Below are 24156 nucleotides of genomic sequence, written 5' to 3' on the forward strand. Positions count from 1 at the left end.
ATATGTATATATATATATTATGAATAAATATGATTACATTCATTTTCCTGTTAGCCAGGGAGGTAAACGGTTTCTATGTGCAAACGTTAGTGAAAATAAGCTAATTCCCTGAAGTGACAAAAACAGCAGTAGAGGTATTTCTGAAATCATAATACCAACTCCGGAGGGATGGAACTTATCTGACTCATTTTTATCTGTTAGTTTGTCTGGGCTGTCAGAGTTAATCACATTAATTATAATTAATTAATGTAGGGATGACTAAAGACTTAATCATGATCAATCACATAATTAGGCTTAGGGCATTTTTTCAGTTTGAAAACTGTATTTTTAACACATGCGTCATATTAATTTGGTCTACATGGCACTTTATTTTGAAAGAAAATCCAATGAGGTCCAAAAGGAAATTCTTTCTCTGTTTCCCGATGAAGATGCTCGGATAAGAAATTAGTGGCGGCAGGAAGTCGCCTTGCTGAAACTTCAGTAGTCACTTTAAATTCAACTGTTGAACTGATTGTTTGGACAGATGAATGCTGAAAACTGCCTTCAAATGCAAAACAACTGAATTTAAAAAAGAGAATTCAAAACGTGATTTATCGTGATTGAAAACAAATCTTTTCACAGCCCTATTTTTATCATGATGCACACCGGGTTTTTTTTTTTTTCTCGCACTGCAGTCACTGATCGAAAAATGGAATCTTCTTCTCATTTGTAGAAACGCACAGTGAAATTAGATAGACAACCTTGGACCGATTCTGTCAAACTTAATGACAATCTTTCAGAAATGTATTTCCAAATGCCACCTGTCAACACAAGCCCTTACATGCATGCTTCGTCTCCTTGGGTCAACTTCAGAGTATCAGATAGAAATGGATCGAGTTTTCGTAAAGCATCAATCATTATTGTACAAGCTGTCTTTCCCTTCTTCAACACCATGTCGACCAGCGCCTCTGCTATGTCTCTCTCTTGCTGTTTGGCTTGGATCTGCTCCTTTTCGCTGTAGTTTATGACCTCCCTTTGCAGAAAGATGTCAAGCAGACTCTTTACAACGGAGCCAGACACTCTGTCAATGAAGCCTTTTCGGACGGCGAACACCTTCTCCTCTTCCTCTGATGAGAAGTTCAGTGATTCCACATCTTGCGTTCCTGAATCACGACCTGGAGGATAAGTCAGCAAATGTTTTGCATTCAGTAATCACTGGAGAGTCATAAAAGAAAGCTTGAGATGATTTCATCAGTGACAGAAACTTTACTCTTTGTGTGTGGGTGGGGGGGACTATATGATAGATAGATAGATAGATAGATAGATAGATAGATAGATAGATAGATAGATAGATAGATAGATAGATAGTTCCTGAGTCAAAAGTGGGAGGAAAAAATATCAGTGCATCAGGCTTAAGCGGAAGGTCAAGCTGTCAAAAATAAAAAAGAGCGTACCAAGACAGTAACCGAATATGGCTTCACTGACAGCTGAATGCAAAGAAAAACTGGTGAAATTTTCAAACTCAAAGCTGAAGCTGCATCAGAGCACCAAACAGTCCGAGATGGAGTCTAAACCTAAAAAGTGGATGGTATTTTTGGTTCCCCTCGTCAAACTCATCAAATACACAATCCAACAACCCCAAAACACTTTGGTGGACACGTTATAATCCGCACATTCACTACGCTGTGGAACACCAACAAATAATATTGTAGCGTTACGACACTGAAGCAAATACTGGGAACTACCTTTTCTTTTGAAATCACTACGCCTGGACGCCATGTTTAGTAAGTAGTTCCGTCTTAGCAATCTTCGCATAAACAACTCAATCTCGTAATTTTGCATTAATATTTCACAGCGCAGTGAATGTGTGGATTATAACGTGTCCACAAAAGTGTTTTGGGGTTGTTGTATTGTGTATTTCATGAGTTTGACCAGGGGAACCAAAAATACCATCCACTTCCATTGTGTCCGTCCTGAAAAATCAACAGATTTCTGCTCATTTACCGAGACGAGCGCTCAGCATCGACGCTTCCGGCTCCGAAGCGGAGCAGTGGCACTGAGGCAGAGCGGCGGTTTACAAGTGGCGAGCCGGTAGTGGTGAACCAGGAATGGCGACGCAGCACGACGGCGGCACGGTTACACCGATAGTGAACCCGGGCACCAGGGACAGAGGTACGTGCCCGTGGGTACAGGTGTGTGAGGCCGTGCCACCAGCCCAACATGGCCGCAGCGTTGCACCGCGGACTTCACCTGCACCCCCTGGTCGTGAAGGCGGACAGGATCGTCGCCGACCTGTGGGAGAACATCCGCCGGCTGTCGGAGGAGCTCAGGGGAAAAGACGATCTGCTGGAGCAGGCCCGGACACTGGCCGAGGGACAATCCACGCTCATCTCGTCCTTCGTGAACACCACCGCTCCAGCTCCCTGGCTCCTCCTGCTCTACTCCGGACCATCAGGGCTCCTGGGCAGAGGTGGTAGTGCGGGGCCGCAAGCCTAAGCCCACCGCAGCTTCGCCTCCACTACCCCTCTCGAACCGCTTCCATGCCCTGGCGCAGTACGACGACAGCCCGGCGGGCGGTGAGGGTCCGCGGCCTGCTGCGGCCGCTGCTGCTCCCGCGTCTTCTGGTGGGTCCACCGCTCACAGACACGATACCCCGGAAGCCACGCTGGCAGACACCACCAGGCACCGCCATCGCTCTGCCACAGCTCCGGATCATTTCACCCCGGCCCCGGAGACGGATTTCTCCTCCGCGGTCCTGGCCCACTCCACCTCGGCCCCGGAGAAGGATCTCATCGCCGCGGCTCCGGAGAAGGAGCTCACCGCCCCGGCCTCGGATCACTCCGCCACGGCCCGGGCCTACTCCACCTCGGCCCCGGAGAAGGAGCTCCCCGCCGCGGCCCCGGATCACTCCGTCGCGGCCCTGGAGCCGCGGCGATCGCCCTGGTCCGCAGCCTCCGCTAACTGCCTGAGGCTGATCAGAGAGGCGGTGAGGAGGCATTCCAGGAGCCACCACCACCACTCCGGGGAGAACCTGAACCAGGACCAGGGCCAGGACCACTGCTCCAGCAGCGAGGTTGCTGCCAGCAGCGCCGCTGCACTGGCGGAGCGCTTCCCAGCCCCGGACACTGACACCGTTGCCCCGCAGCCGCCCCTGCCCCGTCCCATTTTTTCCCCACATCTCTCCTGGTTGGGGACAGTAGCATCAGGAATATAATATCCTCCACGGACTCCTGGAGCTCCTGCAGTCCCTCCCCTCCACTGTCCGCCGGGTCATCATGCACGTCGGCACTAACGACATGGCCCGGTGGCAGTCAGAGTCACCAAGCAGGATTTTAAAGACCTTTTTAACCTGTTGGAGAGCTGTGGGAGGTCGGTTTTTATCTCTGGACCTTTGCCGACCTTCTCCAGGGGCACTGAACGCTTCTCCAGACTGCTCAGCCTCAACACCTGGCTTCAGTGCTCCTGCTCAGCCTCCAACTTTTATTTCATAGACAATTTTAATCTTTTCTGGAACCGCCCAGGTTTTTATCACCAGGACAGACTCCACCCGAGCTGCTGGGCAGCTCCATTTTAGCAGGTAACATTCAGCACACAGTCCACACATCCCCCGCTGACTGACTACCTGCAAGCACCCCTCCATCCACCACACGCCGCACACACCCCTCACACACCTTGACTGCCTCCGGACACACTGCACACTGTACATAGCATCCCTGTCATCACCTCCTACAGACACCACATCCCCCGGACTGTTTTTAAATGACAAAGGACTCTTTTAACAGTAAAAGTCCACCGAGAGCCACATTCAGCCCGCCCACCACCATTAATATTGCGCTGCTGAATGTGCGCTCTCTCTTAAAGGTGCCTTAAGGAGTTTGCACGTTTTATGCAAAACAGCGCCCTCTGCAGGCCTTGGGCATAATGCAGCTTACTGAAAAACTCGTCCCTGTGGCTTGCGTGCACGGAAGAGGGGAACTCCGTCTTCGCTCGTTTAGTAGCGCTCAAGTAAGATTTAAGTTTCTTTTACCTGGTGGAGTCTGTGTGGAGCTGTGGCAGTGCTAGAAGCCAGTCTTTTCTTACTTTCTGGAAGATCCTGCTCAGTTGTTGCTCACTAAGCATCTGGCGGAGTAATGGTGGACAAAATGAAACCTATCCAGCCGGAGCGCGCATTACGTCATTCCTTTCAAATTCTCCCCAAAAAAAATGCTGGTGCCGGACCGGCACTGCAACTTTCAAGTGACAGTTTAGCGCTGTTAGAGGTACTTCTAATGAATATGTCAGGGCACATTGTACACATCATTAAAAATGTGTAACATATTTATGGTGGAAAATAAGTATTTTTAAGGTTGTAAAACTCCTTATTGCACCTTTAAACAAATCTTTTATTATTCATGATCTTATTTTAGACAATAATGTAGACAGTCTGCTTTTAACTGAGACATGGCGGCACTGACGCTCCTGTTATCCTCACTGAGGCTTCCCCACCGAGTTTTAACTTTATTTTCAACCAGACAGGGTAAGAGGGGTGGAGGGACTGCTTCCATTTCAAAAAACAGATTTAGCGCGTGTGCAGTAGGTTTTAATAGTTTTAGCTCCTTCGAGCACCACACCTTTGTTTTTAGCAGTCCCCCAGTCCTGTGTTTAACAGTGTACACACCCCCTCAGTACTCTAGTCTTTTTATCAATGAATTTTCAGAACTTTTATCAATAATTCATTCTAAATATAGTAGAATTTTAATAACTGGTGATTTTAACTTGCATGTTGACGACATCTCGGACTCAATGTCCAGAGAATTTTTAAACCTTTTAAACTGTTTAGATTTTAAACAGCATGTGGCACAGCCAACTCACAACAGAGGACACACCCTGGACCTGGTTCTAACCCGGTCTGTCCATCAGTGTGTCCTCTGCTGTTGACCTGGCTGTATCTGACCACCAGTGTTGGGAATAACGGCGTTAGAATAAACGGCGTTAGTAACGGCGTTATTTTTTTCAGTAACGAATAATCTAATTAGTTACTTTTCCCATCGTTGCAACGCCGTTACCGTTACTAAGAAAATGAAGTGGCGCGTTACTACAATTAGACTGAATGAAGCGCGAGTGTCCGCTGCTGCCGCACACATCAGCTGCAGGAGAGAGCAGGGAGGAGGGGGGAGAGGGGAATGGGTGGGGGGGGGGGGGGTGGGGGGGGGGGGGGGGGGGGGGTGATGAAGACGCGAGGATGATTGGCTGGGCGGCGGGCATGCCCTGCCCACGTGTCTCACTCGCTGCACGCTCTGACCGGTAAACACAACAAAACAGAGACAATGTCGTGAAGCTCGAGCCCAGGACATAGAAAGGTAGCGTTCTGAAACTGGAAGTCTCACTGGAAGACTTTATCCACGTCTGCCACATGCTAGCATGACACTTGTTGCTGCTGCTGCTGCTGCTGCTAACCCGACCTGAGCCCAAACGCAGCAGGAGGGAGAGGAGCCCCTCGGTTAAAACAAGCAACCAGCAGGCGACCAGAGCCGAGCTGAACACACTGGCTGCAGGTCCACTGGAACACAGTAGGCTTAATGTACAGTTACAGAGATTTCAGTACTTAATGGCCAGAAGTTTACATTTGTGTTTTCTTAACAGGCTGCAGTTTAGTTCAAATAAATACCAAATGTTCTAAAATACTGTATAAAGTGTTTTTATTCTTCAGTTGATATAAACATCTTTGATGTTATAGATGTTATAGAATGTGGTAATGTGTAGAACATGAAAAATAATGTCAGTTACTTTGCTGAGTAACTAATTACTTTTTCAGTGAGGTAACTGAGTTACTAACTCAATTACTTTTTGGGAGAAGTAATTTGTAATTCTAACTAATTACTTTTTTAAAGTAACTTGCCCAACACTGCTGACCACTACTGTGTGTTTTTTAACATCACCAGTTTTAACCAGCAGGAAGCCCCGGTGAGAACAGTGAGGAGACGCTACCTTACTTCTGAAGTGGCTGCAGATTTTATAGAGATCTTACAGAGCACTCCTGTGATTTTACCTTCACCCTGTGATTTTATCATTGATGATTTTAACAGTAAACTGAAGTCCAGTCTGGACTCAGTCGCTCCACTTTGAACCAAAACAATCAAGGGCCATTCCAAACCCCCGTGGAGGAAAAACGATACAATCATCAAACTGAAAAGAAACTGCAGGAGAGCTGAAAGAAGGTGGAGGAAATCCAAGTTGACTATACATCACCAGATTCTATGTCAACAGCTCAAAATCTACAATCATGCAGTTAAACAGTCCCAAACTTTCTACTTCTCTCAACTTATTTCAGACAATAAAGACAACCCCCGGTCCCTCTTCTCCACCTTCAACATTTTAACTGGTGCTAATTTTAACAAAGCTTTTAAGGTGCCGACAGACGCTCTCTGTGAAGACTTTGCAGACCACTTCAGAACTAAAATGATGGACATCAGGTCCAGCCTTTTACCTCAACAAGTATTATCGGTGAACACAGCTGAACCGTTGTCCATGCCTGAGGAAACACTGGACAGTTTTGACCTGGTTGATGCGAGGACTCTTGGGTGAGTTTTCTCCCAAGTAAAATCAACAACCTACCTTTTAGATCCCATCCCCACACCACTGTTTAATTCACTTTATGGATTCCTTGAGGAACAGATTTTAAACCGACACTAAGGAACTTTTCAACCTTAATAAAACATTTTAATATCTTTTTGATGATACATCAACTTACAGCTAGTTGAATGACCCTCTGTCACGGCCTGAGGGCGTCAGTACCAGAATCCAGGATTCATAGAACCGTAGTTACATGTGTAACTTTTGTTCTATTTCATCCTGTCAGACCGCCAAAGGCGGTGCATAAAGCACTGGATGACACATACCAACAAAGTCCCGAGGAATCGAAAGCAATCCCCGCAGAACAAGTGCTCATCACAAGATGACGACTGTCGCCCCAGGACCCCCTGAAGCGGATGACGCACCGTCACATTCACTCAGTAGAGCCGGGAACGTAGACGGCGGCGTCCATGAGGTAGCCGCACAGATGACGTGGAGTGGAACCCCCGCCATCGCAGCCCATGAAGTGGAGAGCCCCCTGGTCGACTGACACCGCGCACCATCCGGCGGGGGATGGCCCTGCGAAACATAATCCTGTTGAACAGCGCCCACCACCCAGTGAGTGAGTCGCTGCGTGGACAGCACCAGGCCCTTGCGAGGACCACTATAACATAGAAACAGGCAGGTAGACCGGCGCATCGAAGCTGAGGCCCGGATATACACATCCCAGGCACGAACCAGCACAACGGCTCGTCCGCCGTTGGCGGCCCCAACCATGCCAGCTCGAGGGGGTGGATCTCGCCCCCGGCTGTAGCCACCTTGGGAAGGGAAGAAGCATCAGGCCACAGTGTAACACCAGAGCCCTCAGCATTCCACTTAAAGCATAACTCATAAATAGCCAATGTGTGCAGTTCCCCAACACGTCCTAATAGAAAGAAATAGAAAGACATTTGAGATCCCAATCGGTCAAACGGAGCAGGCCGCAGGGCCCCCAACACCACCGGCAGGTCTCCTGATGGCGCTATGGGACGTGCCAGGGGATGGAGCCACCTGGCGCTCTTCAAAACAGAGACACATTCCTGTCAGAGCCCACTGAGCAACCGTGGAACCCTTGATGCCAGCAGGAAATCTCCGCCACATACACCGTCAGGGTGGATGGCGAGTGACGCTCATCCAACAGGCCCTGTAGGAAGACCAAGATAGAGGCGACCGGGCAACGAACGGCCTCAAGTTCCCGGCACCGGGCCTCAAACAGTGTCCACAGATTCGTGTACAAGCGCTGTGTGGCGGGGGCACGAGCACTGGAAACAATGCGTCCAACAGCCCCCCCAAACTCAAAGGAGACTCCGAGTGGCCACACCCACAGCTGCAGGCTGGGATGCACCAACCGCCCCCCCAGTTGTGACAGGAGATCCCACCTGGAGGGCAGAGGAATGGCAAAGCTGCAACAGAGCCTGTGCAGCATCGGGAACCAAACCCTCCCTGGCCAAAACGGAGCCACCAGGAGGAGATGGTGACCCCCGTGAAGGACCCTCATCAGTGTTGGAAGATCAGGGGAATGGAAGGGAAGACATACAGGGGAGCTCGGGGCCAGTCGTGCACCAGCACATCCTGCCCCAGTGGACCACCGCCGTTCCCGAGTGAAAATCACAGGGGACAACGGGCGTACACCCTGGACGCAAACAATCCACCGCAGCCCTGCCGAATAATGCCCAATTGCGGTCGACCACCTGCGGGTGGAGCAGCTACTCCCCGGCCCAGGGCCGCTGGCGAGACAGAAGATCTGCCACCAAGTTCTGCGTGCCCAGAATGTGTGCAGCCCTCAAGCTGAGAAACCGCGGGGCAGCCCAGGACAGAAGCTGCCGTGTCAGTGACACCAACCTCCAAGAACGCGTCCCGCCCATGTGGTTGATGTTGTGAACCACAGTGGTGCCGTCGGAATGCACCAACACTTGTCTGTGTCGCAGTACTGGTAAGAAGTGGTCCAACGCAAACTGCACTGCCAATAGCTCCAGCGCGTTGATGTGGTCCAGGTGCAACGTCGGGGCCCACGTCCCCTGAGCCGAACGCCCCTGCCATGTCGCGCCCCACCCTGAGAGAGACGCTTCAGTGTGGACCACCTCCCTCTGAGACCAAAGGGAGCCCAGTGGAACACCCGCCACAATCCACGCCCTGTCCCTCCACTTGGACAGGGATTCGAGGCAGGGGGTCGACACATGGAGCCGTCTGTACCTGTGCATGAACCTGGAGGGACCCAGGCAAAACCTGTTGAGCCACATTTGCATCGGCCGCAGGAAAAGCAGACCCAATGGTACAACCGTGCAGGCAGCAGTGAGCTTCCCCAGAAGATGCAGGTACAGGATGAAAGGGAGGACGCCCAGCTGGTCCATGAAACGGCCTACTCTTGGGGCAGAGGGCCGAGTGAGCTCGGTTACCGAATCCAACTCCCGGCCCAGAATCACTGTGCGTTGCGTGGGAATAAGATTGCTCTTGGCCAGGTTCCCCCGCAGGCCCAGCCGTGTGGCATGATCTAAGACAGACTGGGTGTACCATACCGCCTGAGCCCGAGAGGGGCGCACACCAGCCACTTGTCTATGTACGGGAGGATCTTCAGCCCGGTCGCCTGCAGCGGAGCCAGCGCAGCAGAAACACAATGGGAAAACACCCTGGGTGACAGGGAGAGGCCAAACGGAAGAACGCGAACCCAGTAGTGGCAACCCCTGAATGCAAACGCAGGAACCGCCGATGCCGTGTCGCAACCGGCACGTATGTGTATGTGTGTATGTATGTGTATGCGTATGTGTATGTCAGACCGATGGATGTGAACCAATCGCCCTGGGAAATCACCTGCAGCATCTCCTGTGTGTGCAGCATGTGAAACGGAAGCAAAAAACATTGACACCCCTCAAATCCAAAACCGGGCGCAAACCGCCGGTCCTCTTCGGCCCCAGAAAACAACAAGAGTAAAAAACCCCCCGGATCCCGTCGGGGTTGACGGGCACAATAGCACCCTTGTCCAGTACGTTGTGATCTCGGCATCCAGTGCCTGTGCCGTCGGAGGGCCGTGGATGACCGTCCATGTGACCCGACCGGGTACGGGTGGCCGACGGTGGAATTAGAGGCGGTAACCGAGGGACAGTGTGGCCAGCACCCAGATGCCCGGAGTGCTGCAGGTCCAGTAGTCCAGCACCCACTGGGTAAACAAACCCAAAATCGGCCAAATGGCCTCACCCCGACCCTGGGAGGGTCCAGGGGGACGCTGGCGGATGGCGCAGGCCCAGGAGACTGAGAGGACTGCACCCTCTCAGACCGTTGAGGCTCCTGGGCAAACACTGCACGCTGTCGGGGGGGGGGGCGGTTCGTTCGCACAGCAGGTGACACCCCCAGCTGCCTAGTAGATTCCCGACGCACCGTCTCGGTGCCACGGGCCGGCGCAGGGCGCCTATATGTAGGCCCAGAAGCCGGTGCCTTGTCCAAGTGGCTTGGGCAGTGCGTTTAAGCTCCGTTGTGTCAGCCGGACCAAAAAGTTCGCCAGGAACAACTGGAATGACCTAACGGTCCTCAGACCCGCCTCCAACAGCAGGGACTGCGTCAGTCAAACCTGTGGGCGTGTAAGCGTAAGCGTGGAAAGGAGGCAACCCAGCTCACGCGACATCAATGTGAACATCTGCAGCGATGCATCCAGCAGACCCAGCATCTGGTCCCCGACCGCCGAGGACTTCAACGTGGCCGAGAGATCCACAGGAAATGGGACAAGGATTTACCCATCCGTCCCCTACGCGCACCTGTGTCAGAAGCCCTACATAGGAGCTCGTCAGTCAGCCGACACCGTGAGTCAGGGCTGCGAGGGTCAGACCGAAGGGCCTCCTCAGGAGACATAATCAAAGAATCAATGGCCGGCTCCACAGGGGGCATGTGGCCCAGGCCATATTGAGTTGCACCCTGCATGGACGCCAGAGCCCTGCCGTCAGACGTCAACCACGACAGTGCCTCGGTATCAGTCCAACAGGCACACAGCTGCTTGACCTACTCCGAGGACGGAGGGACAACACAAGCCGGCCGCACCCTCTGGTGCCTGAAGAAAACGCTAACTGACGCTTCCGGGACCAGCGGAACGTCCAGATGCAGGTGGGCGAGAGCAGCGCAGACCACCGAGGGCCCAAGGGCCCTATCACACTCCTGGAGACCAACAGAGGTGTGAGACCCAGACTCCGAGGACCAGTGTCAGGAAGGATTCACTCTTTTCGCGTCTCTTCCGGGTAGCCCCCGCCGGGGTCCCCGTAGCCGGGTGCATTGGCTGAGTGGCTGGCATGAAATCAGACAGCGCAGCAATCGGCGGCTCCAGAGCGGCAAGGCGGGAAACGCACACCGCTCGGGGTCCAATAAGCAGTTACGTCAAACCTGCTCCGCAAGCCCCTGGCACAGATGCTCAATGCCCAAACAGGACGGCAAAGGTCATGACCATCGTCCTGCAAGAGAGGCACCAGACAGGCCCTACAGGCCAGGGTGTCCATCCTGGCGTCACACCCGAAGCCGCAATCCCTTCAGGTCGGGCAGAGAACGCCCCCCACGATCAGAGCAGACAGGAAGCATGCCGAATCAGGTCGGGCAGAAGATGCCACTCCTGACTCGGGATCCAAGGGGCACCGCCGTACACGCCCCCCCCACCCCCGCAGGCAGCCGTGCAGAGATGCACCAGCCGCAGGGAAATCCACAACACAGAGCAGAACAAAAACGGCCGCTCGAGGAGAAAGTGAAAAAGAAAAAGCAAGTAGCCAGACACAGCGGCACAGACACACGCGAACACACGCTGTACTGGAGCCACCACTTAACCCACGCAAGCCGAACACAGCTGCTGGAAAACACAATACTCACCACTCCGTCCGCTCCGGAAGAAGAAAACAGATGAAAATGAAACCAGCCGTCGGTGCCCGCACCCGCGCGGAAACAAGCCGGCCGGCCGAGCCACCTGTGCAGCCTCTGAAGGGCAGCAATGTTGCATCTCCGACCGAAGTCGCGAGGCTCCCCACAACAAGCGGCAGAAAAACGCTGGTATACGAGCATACGCTCACCAGTCCTGATCTCGAACCACTGCAAAGCGAGAAAAGAAAAAGGGACTGGCTTCCAGGGTCACGTGACTTATATAGGTGCCTGTAGGTCACCGGGAGGTCACAGGTGACTTTGTTTGTATACATTCTCGACCTGCGAGGGCGCAAAGATGATCATTCAGTGCTTTATGCACCGCCTCTGGCGGTCTGACAGGATGAAATAGAACTGCTGGGGTATTGTCAGGAAGGAGATAAGAGACATCAGACCCATTAATGAAAACGACCAGGGTTTCAAAAACTCCTGTCGGGGCGACAGTAGCTCAGTTGGTAGAGCGGGTTGTCTTATAACCGGAAGGTTGGCAGTTCGATCCCCGCTCCTGCAGGCGTAAAACTGGCGTTGTGTCCTTGGGCAAGACACTTCACCCACCTTGCCTAAGTATGAAAGTTGTGAGAGTGAATGGTTGGTGGTGGTCGGAGGGGCCGATGCCGCAGATTGGCAACCTCGCTTCCATCAGTTTGCCCCAGGGCAGCTGTGGCTACAATAGTAGCTCACCACCACTGAGTATGGTGTGAAAGGGTGATGTGATATTGCAGTGTGAAGTGCTTTGGGCTCTGTCATGCAGGGTAAAAAGCGCTATACAAGTCTACTCCATTTACTGTTTACTAGACCCTTAATTTTCATGTAAATTTTTTTGAAAATCAGTTTCATGCGATACTGAAATAAAACACATTTTTGCTGCTATTCTAATTCAGTGAGATGCAACTGTATTCAAAACATGAGCCACACAGAATGTCTCCCACTTAAAAGACAGTCTTTCTCATGACTCACCTGTAATATCAGATGTGCTGGGTTCATTGGCTGGAGGTAGAACTGTGAAGGAGGTAGATCCTGAGGCCGATTTTACACCTGAACCAGAGGCAAAGACCTGCAAGTTACTGCAAATTATGTGTAAGACATTCAGTACACTCATGTTTCAGGTGTTACTCTCTTCCAACACATTCTGCAGAGCTTGATAACGAGCAGATCATTGGAATCAGGTGTGTTAGAAGAGAGAAACATTCTAAAACATGCTGGGCAGGGCTCCCTGAGGACCAGGACTAAGAAACAATGCAGTATAAACATTAAATACTGAGTATCCAGCATGAACACACAACAAAGTTAATTGTATATTGCATATCATATTGCTCTTTCCATGCATGAGTGTAGTTTTAATAACAATACAAACAAGAGCACCCAACTGAAATGTCACCAAGTAAATGGGGTCTTAGACAAATGAATCACTATTCGCAAGTACTGACACACTCTAACCTTCTTTAGGAGTGAGGTCGACATGATACATCCACACAGATTTGGCTGGCTCCCCACAGACCGTCACGGTGGCTTCTGTTTTGAGTGGACTTAACCGGATCTCAAACGTTGGGTGGTAATTTGGTCCATACTGGAGGTCAAACAGCACACTCTGTAAATCATAAGAGATGATCATTTCAGCTTTTCAACTTTTCAACAGTGACATGACTGTGACAAAGTTTTGATAGTCAAATGAGTCTGGAGCTGTATTGATGTTTTTAAAAGCTTAAATCGTCAGTATTAAGAGCCAACTGGAATCGACTGGACTCAGTTTAGAGTTGCTCACCATGGGCTGGACTAACGTCGCCTCGGGACACTGCAGAGTGTAAGTGCGATCTTTAATGAGGTGACAGGAAGATGTGGCCTCAATGTAGTCTGCATTTTCCTGTTTTTGTTTCACCTTTAGCAGAAAAAAATTGCAGGTGATTAGCCAAGGCATATTGACCAGGATGCACAAGCCCTGGAGAAGTGTGATTACAACCATACACGTACTACACGTATCTTAACGTCATCAAACGTGGAATGCAATGCAATTTGTAGTGTTCTGTGGAATTACAATTAATAAATCAGTAAAACAAAAACTAACTATCATAAACTGAAGTGTATTGTAAATAATAATAATTTGACCCCATTCCCAAAAATCACGTGTGTGACAGGTCTGTCCTCTTCCTCTCTCTATTTTGTTCACATAAGACATAGATCATTTTAATCAACTTTGTGTGTTCTCTTCTTTTGCTTCTAACTGTGAACCAGGTCTTTAACACAAGTTCAGACAGCAGTTTACCAGTCTGAACTGTGGCCTCTTACCTCCTCCAGTGGGACGTTCTTTGGCAACAGGAAGACATTGATTTTTTGGCTCTTCTCAGTCCAGATCGGACGGTGGAACAGCAGTACTTGGCTACTTATCGGTCTTTGAATGTTTAGGAGCCCTCTGACAAAATCTACGACCAGGCCAAAGCCAGAGAAGTGACTGACATCCACAACAACATGGGTTTCATTTATCTTCAGTGGTTCAAGGATGTTCATCCCCTCATCACTCATGTGGACCGCAGACAGGTCATTAGAAAGTGCAACTGCAAATAGAAAGAACCTCTAAATCGGCATCCTGCCACATTCCAAAAGTTTCCACAACATATCATTCAAAAAATTCAATGATGCAGGTTTTCTATCGCCAACCGAGACAGACTTACCGGGGTTTGGTTCACAGTGCAGGAGGTGCAGCTGGGAGACAGCGTTGGTCGTACCTTCAATCTGAAACAGGGGACCTGCAGGGACTTTTCCAGCCGTTTGGAGGAGTTCCTCGTCCCACTGGATGATCTTGTACAACAACTCTCCCCGTCGAGTCATTGTAAAGCCCAGTCCAGTCAGCTGACACAGGAATACACCCGGACCCAGGCCTGTGAACCTGTGCAGCACAAGCCAAGTGTTCGATGTGCAAAGAGCCAACCCGAGCTCAGCATTTTTTGTCATTTCCCTAACATCACAGCATGACTGCCATGTGTACACATGTAAAATGTAGACTTCTTTCATCGGTAAGTTTCAAGTGTAGGCAACACACAAGCTTGGAATTCTTGCTGTCTTCAAATAGAAAGAAGGGGAAATCTTTTCAAATTTTTCTCTGCCACTTTCTTCTACCTTCTCTCGTCACCCTCAGTTCTCATCTTCCACCCTTCTGCCTCCCCCTTCAACCTGATCCCTCCCTGTTTTCCTCATATGCCCTCAAAGCTTAATCCATCACATACTGTACATTTACACCTGAACAGGCCGTCTGGAGGAACATGGAAGACCTGACCTTGGTAGATAATTAAACCATACTTTGCTTTGAACCACTCCAATCAGAATCACTTTTGCTGTCCCTCTCTCTCACACCTGCTGCTCATCACCTGTGGACTCCTTATATGCCTCCCACCCATCCTGCCTCCTAGTGCTCAAATATAGAAATGATAAATGGCTCTTACAATAAATTTATTTATTTATAACTCATGCATGATTATCCAGTAAGTGTTCACAAGCAGAATTTGAATGATGAAACATTATTGTTGAAAACACAGTGAGCTGTCGACTCATCAGCCGGATCTCTGTCTCTCACTTCTATCATTCACTTTCATTGCAACCACAGTTTTTGAAGGTTACGTTTTTTTCTTCTTATTTTATTGTGTCCACGTGAAGTTAGACAATTGTTTTTTTTAAATATACATCTGTTTAGTCAAGTACTCTATTTTTCTACATATTATTGTCACTTTTGCATCTAAAAAAAAAAAAAAACCAGAAGTAGTGTTGAATGAAAAACCAAATAGAAAAGACAAAATATTTCCAGGTGTAAAATACTGATTACCTGTATGAAATCCCTCCATGCCCATATAATGTTTTAGGCTCAAAGTAGAACGGACCCTGAAATAAAAAAAAAACACAGAATTAGCTTCATGGCACAGGTTTTAATTATTATACTTAACTAATAACGACAACTCAACCTTTTGGGTGTGGCTTGTTAGTGATAGTATAAAGGAGAACATAAGTATCTTTTGCCATGGACCATTGTTAGGGTTGCCTCAACCGATTGGACAGCTGATTCTGAACACTCAGAAGACAAAAGTCATTAAACTGTTGATTTCTTCATATGAACCTCCATTAAAGTATTGTCATGTGTTCAGTGTGTGATTCATGAACAGGATGCTGAAACACAGAAGGGCTTGTTGTGTTAAAGGCATCTGATTCCAGCAGAAGTAAGGTGCTGTGATTAGGACAGATCTCACAGGCAAAACTCTCTGTTAAAGACTATTTATTTGTTATTTTTTTCATAATTTAACTGCATATTTGAGTGAGAAATGTATAAGTGGGAACATTTCGAATCTATCAATATGCAAAGGCAGGTTAATCTGCCTGCAACTGAAAATTAAATGATTAAATAAAAGAGAAATGTGGCTGTGTGGACTTTGTGATACCTTGTTAGTCTCTGACCACTCGAGCTGTGTGTTTCCACTGTTTGAATCCGGTGTGAGTTGAGGGTCATCTGAATAAAGCAATGCAAGCATTTTCAATAAATAGCATTGACATGGTTCACACAGGACTCATGTACAGAACTCAGAGAGGCAGGCGTGAGACAGAAGACTGATAGTTGTACTTGGAATGTTTAGTACACAGTTCATCACTTAAACAAGAAAACACACAATTAGAGCAAGTCAAAGGCAAAAACAAGAATAAGACCACAGGAGTAAAAGAAAAGACAGCATGGAAAGGTCTGAAATGAGACATGCGTACAAAAAAATGGCAAATGACATGTGAAAGCACACCGCTTTCTCACACAGAGACAGATGGAACTTGGAAAAAAAAACAGTTGAACACATTCAAGGAAGGGAAGCTACAAATAGAGAAGAGAACGACAGACACCTGAAATGAGAGCAAAATTGGTACATCAAACACTTCAGCGAAAAACAATAAAAAGCCCAAACAAACTGGACAGACACAACTGAGACGAGACGAGACTCAACATGACTCGGATTTAGAGAACAACAGCATATAATATGGCCAAAGGTTTGACGACAACGACAACACTACAAACCAATGAAAACCAGAAATAAGATTAATGACTTAATCATGAAATAAGCTGCGACTGTTATTGCTCGGCACTTTCAGATGAGTCGAATACAAGTATTAATTACATAATGTTCCCAGATTATACAGTAACTACCAGTAGATGAGAGTATACTTGCCATCAGATGATGGTGGCGGTGATGACAATGTGGATGACGGTGACGCTGGTACTTCGGCAGCTGCTTCACTTTCTAACCTTCAAAATTTAAAACAAAATTCAAAAAGTAAAAGTTGATAATAACTTTATTGTAACAAAACCAGTAACACTTTTATGAAGGGCGAGACCGAGTGCTAAGCTTTAGCTTCTTTCCAATATCTAGCACTAATACGTGTACTTCATGAACGCCACAAAGCCTAATGAACACTCCATATGTAAATGATACGCAGAGGCTATGTGTTGCCGTGATGCACATCTGTACAGCCTCTGGGTCGAAGTTACACACACCTCTGTCAGCCTTACAATCTACAGTAGCGAGTAGACAGATGCTGAAGACTGAGGGACTGCGCTCGCTGTGTGCAGCCGCACACTCCAGCTCGCTGTTAATGAGAGTGTCGGTCATAACTTAGTCATGTTTAACATGTGGCATTGCTGGTGTGTGAGCTCTGAAACTCTTTAGCATGTAACACAGCTCAGAGTAAAATACCCCTGATCCACGATTCAGTTAAAACTGTTGGCCTGAATGTCACTGCTGATTCAGTTGCTGATTAAGTTCCTGGTGTTGTACCGACTATCTTTCTCCTCCTCTTGATACTTTGCCAGAACATAATTTATGGTCTGTTTTCTTTTTGTCATTCTCATTAACGTTAAATAATCTTCAAGCCATGGACGCCTCTCATCCTCTCTTCTCCACATGTCGTTGACGTTACTGACAAATGACGGCAGGTAATACTCCTAATTGTATCAGTTAGCTTTCAGGAATACGAGTATCCTGTAGAGTATTGGACCTGATGACAGACACTGGTATTGATTCAATACTACGTCAATGTACAATTACAGTTCTGGGAAAATTATAGGAAGATGACATGTTCAGAAATCTTTGTGACTTTGTGGAGTTTTGGTCTTTATTCTTTATTTACACTGAACTCAGTGACCTAAAAACATTAGAAAAGTCTAAGAGCTCAGTTATTGCTCTTATAGTGAAGAATAACTGCTGAGAAGTTTGAAGTAAATAAAACCCTTTATAGCCTCTGTTCCATTGCTTCATGGTCCGGTTCTGATGCTCATATGCGGACAGTCCATTCCTGGTGGCGGTCAAGGGTGACAATGAGCATCCTGACTAGTCTGCCTTGTGGGGGTTCACTGTGTTCAATGCTCAATTTCGATCAATGTTGGCCCAAAAGAAGGAAAAGAGGTGAATCTGGAAAACTGTCATGGCTAATCAGACAAGCTAATGCAGCTCAAAGTGCTGCAGGAGTTCACACCGCTTCTGGTAGAAAGGTTATGAAATGGACTGTCCAGGGTTTATCCTTCAGTGAGCTAAAACTGCACCAATTCCTCACAACCGTTAGATGGATACAATAGAATGGAAAAAGGATATGGCTGGATGAGCAGCTATATGATCCAGAATGATACATGCTTTGAAAAGAAATTGTGCAGTGTTTATATTACCCTTGCAAAGCAGGACCAGAATATTTCCAATCTTCAAGAAGCAACTTGCTCTGGGATTCAAAAAAGGAAAGAGTTGATTAGAGGACTTCTGCTGCAATTTTCTCTCTGGCCATGGCAGTAAAACACTATCTGAGCTGTTTTCAACTCCCACAATACCAATCAATCATTAAAATTTCTTTCTGAGGAGTTTTTTCTTACGGTCAAAGGTTCCATTTCAGTCTTTGTTGTTTTTTTATCCAAATTCTGGGGAGGTAGTACGCCACCTTATGGAGAAAAGAGAAAAGTAACAATTATCCCCATTAAAAACACACTTATGTCAATTACACCCAAAACGTGTGTGAGAGGCAGTGAGTGAGGGAGTGAGTGAGTGAGTGAGTGAGTGAGTGTGTCAGACCACACACCATCTTTCAAGCTGTGAAGACATGAAGGTAGTGCGTCGTATTCCACCCTGTAGAGTAAAAGTTGAGATTTAATATGATGAAAGGCTCATAACAAACAACTGTCAACTTGCTGTGTGTTGCACATTAAAAACCCTCCGAACAAAGAGTCACGGGATGGGAACAGATCAAACCTCTTGCTCTAAATATATTATAATATACGGCACATTATTCACAGTTTGCCTCATGAGCTGCTATAAATGTATTCATTGTCAAATCTCGGATTATTATTGTAATACCTACTGCCTCTGCTGTTGGTCTGAGAAGAATATTCAATTCAGTTCAGCCTCACTGTGTGGCACAAAGTGTTTCAAGACAGATCAAACTAACTCTGCTAATGTGGCTGACTTGCAGCACAACTTAAATACATTTTAGAAATATTCAGATCACTGTTGTTTTTAAAAAATAATGAAACCATGACAAGATGCGCTCAAAGCATTTACATTCCACAGTATCATTGTTGAATCAATCCAGCATATAACCGACCTCAAAGTCTGCTCTCTGTTGTCTGAGCTGTTCTTCACTTCCTCCAGTAACATCACTCCTTCATAGCTCAACTTATTTCCACTGATATCGAGCAAAATCGGATGAAAGTGTGTTTTCAGAGCTCTGATCAGAGCAGCACAGCCTCGATCTGAGAACTCGCAATAACTCAGCCTGCAGAGAGAAAAAGAATGGACTTGAAAAACACTGATGTACAAAATTTAATAGAAATCATAATTATTGAAAAAGACAAATACCACAGTTTGCTCAATCCGCAGTTGGGATTGCTCAGTCCGAGGGACAGCTGGACGATTCCATCGTCTTGCAGACAGTTAAAACTCAGGTCCAGCTCTTGGAGATGGGAAGGTTTGGACGTTAATACCGAAACCAAATGACCACAGCTTGTCTTTGACAAGTCGCAGTGACTCAGCCTGGATTAGGATTAAAAGAAAAAAAGCACTAAGACAATTTGAAAGCAGCATCATTCCTTCTTTCTCTTCTCACCTCACATTTTCTTTCTCATCTCTTCTAATCTTGTCTGAGAGTTGACTTTTCTCTGATGTTTTTTTGCTCCTAAAGTGGATTTAATTACTGGAAGAAGACCATTTTTTCACCCCTCCATGTCACCAAGCTTGTGTCTGATGTTTGAGGATGCTGTACCTGGATCCGTCACAGGAATACTGACAGTTGTAACTTAAACTTGGCAAGAAAAGAGTTTAGAATGAAAGCTGGAGCAGATTGAGGAGGATCCCCTCTTCCTGTGTGTTTGTTCGGTGTAATGAGATAGGAGTTTTCAAAAAGGAAGCGTCGTGTATGATATTTTTATTGCATTCGTAACAAATAGAGGAAAATTGTGTTTCCTAGCAATTTATTATTGTTGTGCTTTGATCCCTCGTATGTCTGAACATGTTAGAATGGAAAGCTCGGTGTTTTAAAAAAAAAAACCTTTTCCTAAGAAAGAGGCAGATCTATTGGAACATGAGCAGACTTACTTCAGAGTTTTCATCGTACATTGCGGATTCTTTAGTCCTGTACACAGCACCCTTATCCCTGAATCCATCAGATGGTTTCCAGTCAGATCCAGCACTTTGAGGTGGGAGAGCTGAGACTTGAATGTGGACGCCAGAGCGGCGCAGCTGTGCTTTGTTAATTTACAGTGCGAAAGCCTGAAATTGAAGAATATATATGTTAACCCTCATCATTACTGTGCGAATCAGCTGTGAAAAATATTTTCTGATATAGCATACATAACAAAGAAAAACTAGTCTCACCTCAGGTATTCCAGTGTCCAGAGCAGAGTCCTGGAGCCGGCACACAGAGATTCCACTCCTGAGTTTCGCAGGTTGTTCAGACTGAGATCCAGATGTTTGAGGTGTGAGCGCTCAGACTCGAATACAGAAGCCAGAGAGGCACAGCTCTGCTTTGTTAAGCCACAGTCCACGAGGCTGCAATTGGATGATAAATGTTAAAGTAAGATTTTCATCGTTATTGTTTTGTATGTGAGCTAATTCCTACAGAAGAATTTGATTGGATGAGAGATAGTCAAGATGAGTGGTGATATTCAACATACTTCACAGCTTAACACTGATGAATAATGACACGAATGATAAGGCAAAACTAAGACCAATAAGCCCCAGCCTGGGGTCTGCTGTGAAAGGGCCAGAGTGGACAAGATCTCAGATGAAAGGGGAAAAAATAATAATAATTGAGAGTCTGAAGGAGAAATCTGAGCAACAGTCTGTCTGATACACTATTTGCGAAAGTCCCAGACTGTGCACAAGCCCAGGACGCACTTCCGGTTGTCACTGGGCTTGAAACTATTCCTACAGAAACTTAAACAACACACAATGAGCAGCAGAGGGAAATATTTCACGTCTTACAGTTCAGAACGAACTCCAGACTGAATTGACTCCTTGCTGACACCTCCATTATACTATATTTGTACATTGATGCCCAAAATAAAAAGTTTAGGTCCCAGAACCAACCTTTGAGGGACTCCACGCAGCAACTTATGATAAAATACTGTACAAACTTACGACAACTTTTCCAGTGTGACAATTTGATTGTTCAGTAGAGTACACAGAGCATTCACTCCTTCATCCTGCAGGCGGTTAAGACTCAGATCCAGTTCCTTGAGATGTGAGGCACAGTCCAGCGAGCCACAGTTTTCCTCATTTAATTCACAGTGAATAAGTCTGTAATAGGAGTGTGAGTTAGAAGTGAACATTTTGAAAGAAGCATTTTTTTGTTTTTGCAGCTTGACAAGTCAGCCTGCATTGTTTTAATTGTTGTCTACCACTTCATATCACACAAAAACATTATATCCCAAAATTGCAGGGATCCAAGAGATGAAGATCTGCACTACTATAATCACAGCTCCAATAGCATCACCACAGTAAAGTCCAGAATCATCATGATCTGACAAGTTTGCTGTGTTAAACAGCTTCATGTCTTACTCTTCCAGATCTGGTGGCATTAATGTCTCAATTCCTATGGGAGTCTAACATGACACAGGCGAAAGCAGATCAGCCTCAGACGGTATTTGGACCATGAGGACACATGAAATACATAGTGTCCCATGGGAAAACCTATCTTAGTAATGGAAATGTTTAAGGGATTTCACGTATATAGCACTCAGTCCATCCGTGGATGGATGAATGATGGATGATGGATGGATGCTCCTCACTACAGCTAATTAATGTTTGGCAGTAATCTGCTTCACTGAGTCTTTCAGGGGCCAAAAGAACAGCGTCATGTGCAGGAAGTAGTGAGTCTAAAAACCCTTTTGACTTCCAACACGGCTACATTGTTAGTCTTTCTTTGCAGCAATGATTTCTGGGAGGGTGAAAAGCTGAAACGTTTTCCCACAGCCTGAACAGATTCGACACAGTTAATATGATGTTCTACAAGTAAGGAACTGGTTCAAAAGAAAGAAACCTGTTCATCTTCTTGACGGCAAGTCCCAAGACCGAACTCCAGAGCTAAACACAACTTTATATTTTCATACACTGCTTCCTTGGGTGAATTATGGGATTACCTTGGTGATTAATGACGTTTTTAATTCAGTGCAGCCCACCTACATAAACTCAATCAGCCCCTTTTCTCTGGACAGAGTACAAATCTTGTGGAAGTATTTTTCTGAACAATCAGTCACAAGGTGAAACTATAAAGTTAGTCTTTTCTGGATGACAACTTGTAACAATGCTGCCAAGAAGGACTTATTGGAACAATCATCAGACAATATACTGACCTTAGAGTCCTGAGGTTGCAGTGTTCACTCGCCAGTGCATCAAATAGGCGCGTCACTCCTGAATCCTCCTCGAATTTAATTCCACTCAAGTGCAGCTCTCTCAGACGGGATGTCTTCGACGAAAGAGCTGCGGTCAGTGCTGCACGGCATCGCTCTGACAAGCGGCTGTCATTCAGTCTGAAGGAAGAATGAAGTATGACGGCATAAATCGATTTCATGATGACTGTGAAATAAGGAGGCAAAGATCGGATAAATACCTCAGAGTCTTCACAATACTGTCTGGACGCTCCAGTTCAACACAGAACTGCTCCTTTTCCAACTCTTCCAAATCGCCCAGTGTCAGATCCACATGCTTCATTCTTGATTCCAGGTAATTATGTGGTGAAAACCTGGGATTGAAGATGTTAGTCATTTCACAGCTGCTTAAAAAGTAAAGCATATTAGCATGATTTGGTGATTCATCAGGTATCATAAATTGATATGGTAATGCTATGTGTTCCAGGTCTCCTCATAGCTTTGAGTTCCTGGATATTTTTGGATTTTGGACAAATTTAAGAAGGTTTTAAAAGACACTCGCAGGTCAGAACTCCAAGCTTAAACCCTAAAAATTCTGACGACTTTGAGTTTAGCTTTTTCATTGTGACTTCCCACAGTGAGAATCAACAATTTTTAAAATGTTGGTTTAATTATTTGAAACTTCCAATGACCGATCATGCATCCATATTTTGGGCTTTGCAGTTAGCGTTTGGTTCAGAAGTAGCCTGGAGATTGTAAAAACTGCAAATATGCATGTGCAGTGTTTCTGATGTTGTAGGCAAGTGTAATGGAGGGAATCAGATATGGGTCACTTGATGAAATACATGTGACTGCACAGTCAAAGTTTGAAGTTGAAATTAGGCCTCAAATCCAATCTGAGCATCAAGACTTGCAGGTAAATGAGTTTCGGGATGACAGGAACTGTTACTAAAATTTTATGACTTGCAAATATCTCAGTCCATCATATTCTTCAGGATTAGGTTAAGAGGTCAAAGTTCTGTTGGAGATTTGAGCCAAACTAATAAACAAAGTCACTAACTGTTGGCTTCGCAGTGGGTAGTGTAATGATAATGTATATTTGCCCAGTAGCCCAGTAGTTCATGTGAATGCTGCTTATACCTCCATACAATAGGGGACATTCAGGGTCGGTGAGTAGATCAACCTCAAGACTCTGGCATGTTTATGTGCTCCGGTCTGTAAATATGATGTTGGAGGTTCTCTATATAAAGTACCTTCCTCTTTAAGTAACGGTTTGGTTAATAAGAACCCACAACCCACAATGAAAACAATACAGGTATTTCCTTTGGAGAACATTGAACTTCTGTGAGGCAGGCATCAGTTACAGAACAGGTTTTTAAATATAGTCTGACACACAATGTAACGACGTGAGCAGAGCGTACCGTGAGCGTCCTTGCACTTTGGTGTCATACACCACGGAAGAGGAGTCTGCCTCATCTTCATCACTGCGGACACTCATGCCCTGGATTTCAGCCCTTTCAGAGGGGAATTAGTAACACTGCAATAAACACATTACAATGATTTAATGTGACATCATGAAAATACTATGACATACTATATATGTATATATATATATATATATATATATATATATATATATATATATATATATATATATATATATATATATATATATAAGATTTTGCACAAAACCCTCAAGCTCGCAGGCAGAGAACCTGAGCTTGAAGGAAATACCAGCCATGAAGGAAGAGAACACCATTTTTTTTGTTGTTTTGTTTTGTTTTGTTTTTTATATATATAAATGACTTTGCACAACTAGGCTCAACTGCAATCAGGCATGTAGG

General features: G+C 46.4%; 2 protein-coding genes across 2 annotated transcripts; both read right to left on the reverse strand.

Annotated features, from left to right (window-relative positions):
- Positions 1-73: 73 nt before the first annotated feature.
- On the reverse strand, positions 74-15932 carry LOC115389911 (uncharacterized). The gene is made up of 8 exons (XM_030093496.1): positions 15870-15932; positions 15263-15318; positions 14118-14332; positions 13735-14000; positions 13214-13327; positions 12889-13039; positions 12409-12486; positions 74-1154 (listed from the first exon to the last, which is right to left on the reverse strand). The coding sequence occupies exons 3-8, from the start codon at positions 14272-14274 to the stop codon at positions 817-819; spliced, it is 1104 nt and encodes a 367-aa protein (XP_029949356.1). The 5' UTR covers positions 14275-14332; positions 15263-15318; positions 15870-15932; the 3' UTR covers positions 74-816.
- Positions 15933-16611: 679 nt separating this feature from the next.
- On the reverse strand, positions 16612-23818 carry LOC115389495 (ribonuclease inhibitor-like). Its single transcript, XM_030092894.1, has 12 exons — positions 23734-23818; positions 22555-22686; positions 22298-22474; positions 21084-21242; positions 20319-20492; positions 20040-20213; positions 19305-19478; positions 19051-19221; positions 18529-18575; positions 18326-18390; positions 18128-18177; positions 16612-16714 (listed from the first exon to the last, which is right to left on the reverse strand). The coding sequence occupies exons 1-12, from the start codon at positions 23808-23810 to the stop codon at positions 16612-16614; spliced, it is 1503 nt and encodes a 500-aa protein (XP_029948754.1). The 5' UTR covers positions 23811-23818.
- Between the last annotated feature and the right edge of the window lie 338 nt (positions 23819-24156).

The sequence above is a fragment of the Salarias fasciatus genome, chromosome 6, assembly GCF_902148845.1.
Source record: "Salarias fasciatus chromosome 6, fSalaFa1.1, whole genome shotgun sequence".
NCBI classification, from domain to species: Eukaryota; Metazoa; Chordata; class Actinopteri; order Blenniiformes; family Blenniidae; genus Salarias; species Salarias fasciatus.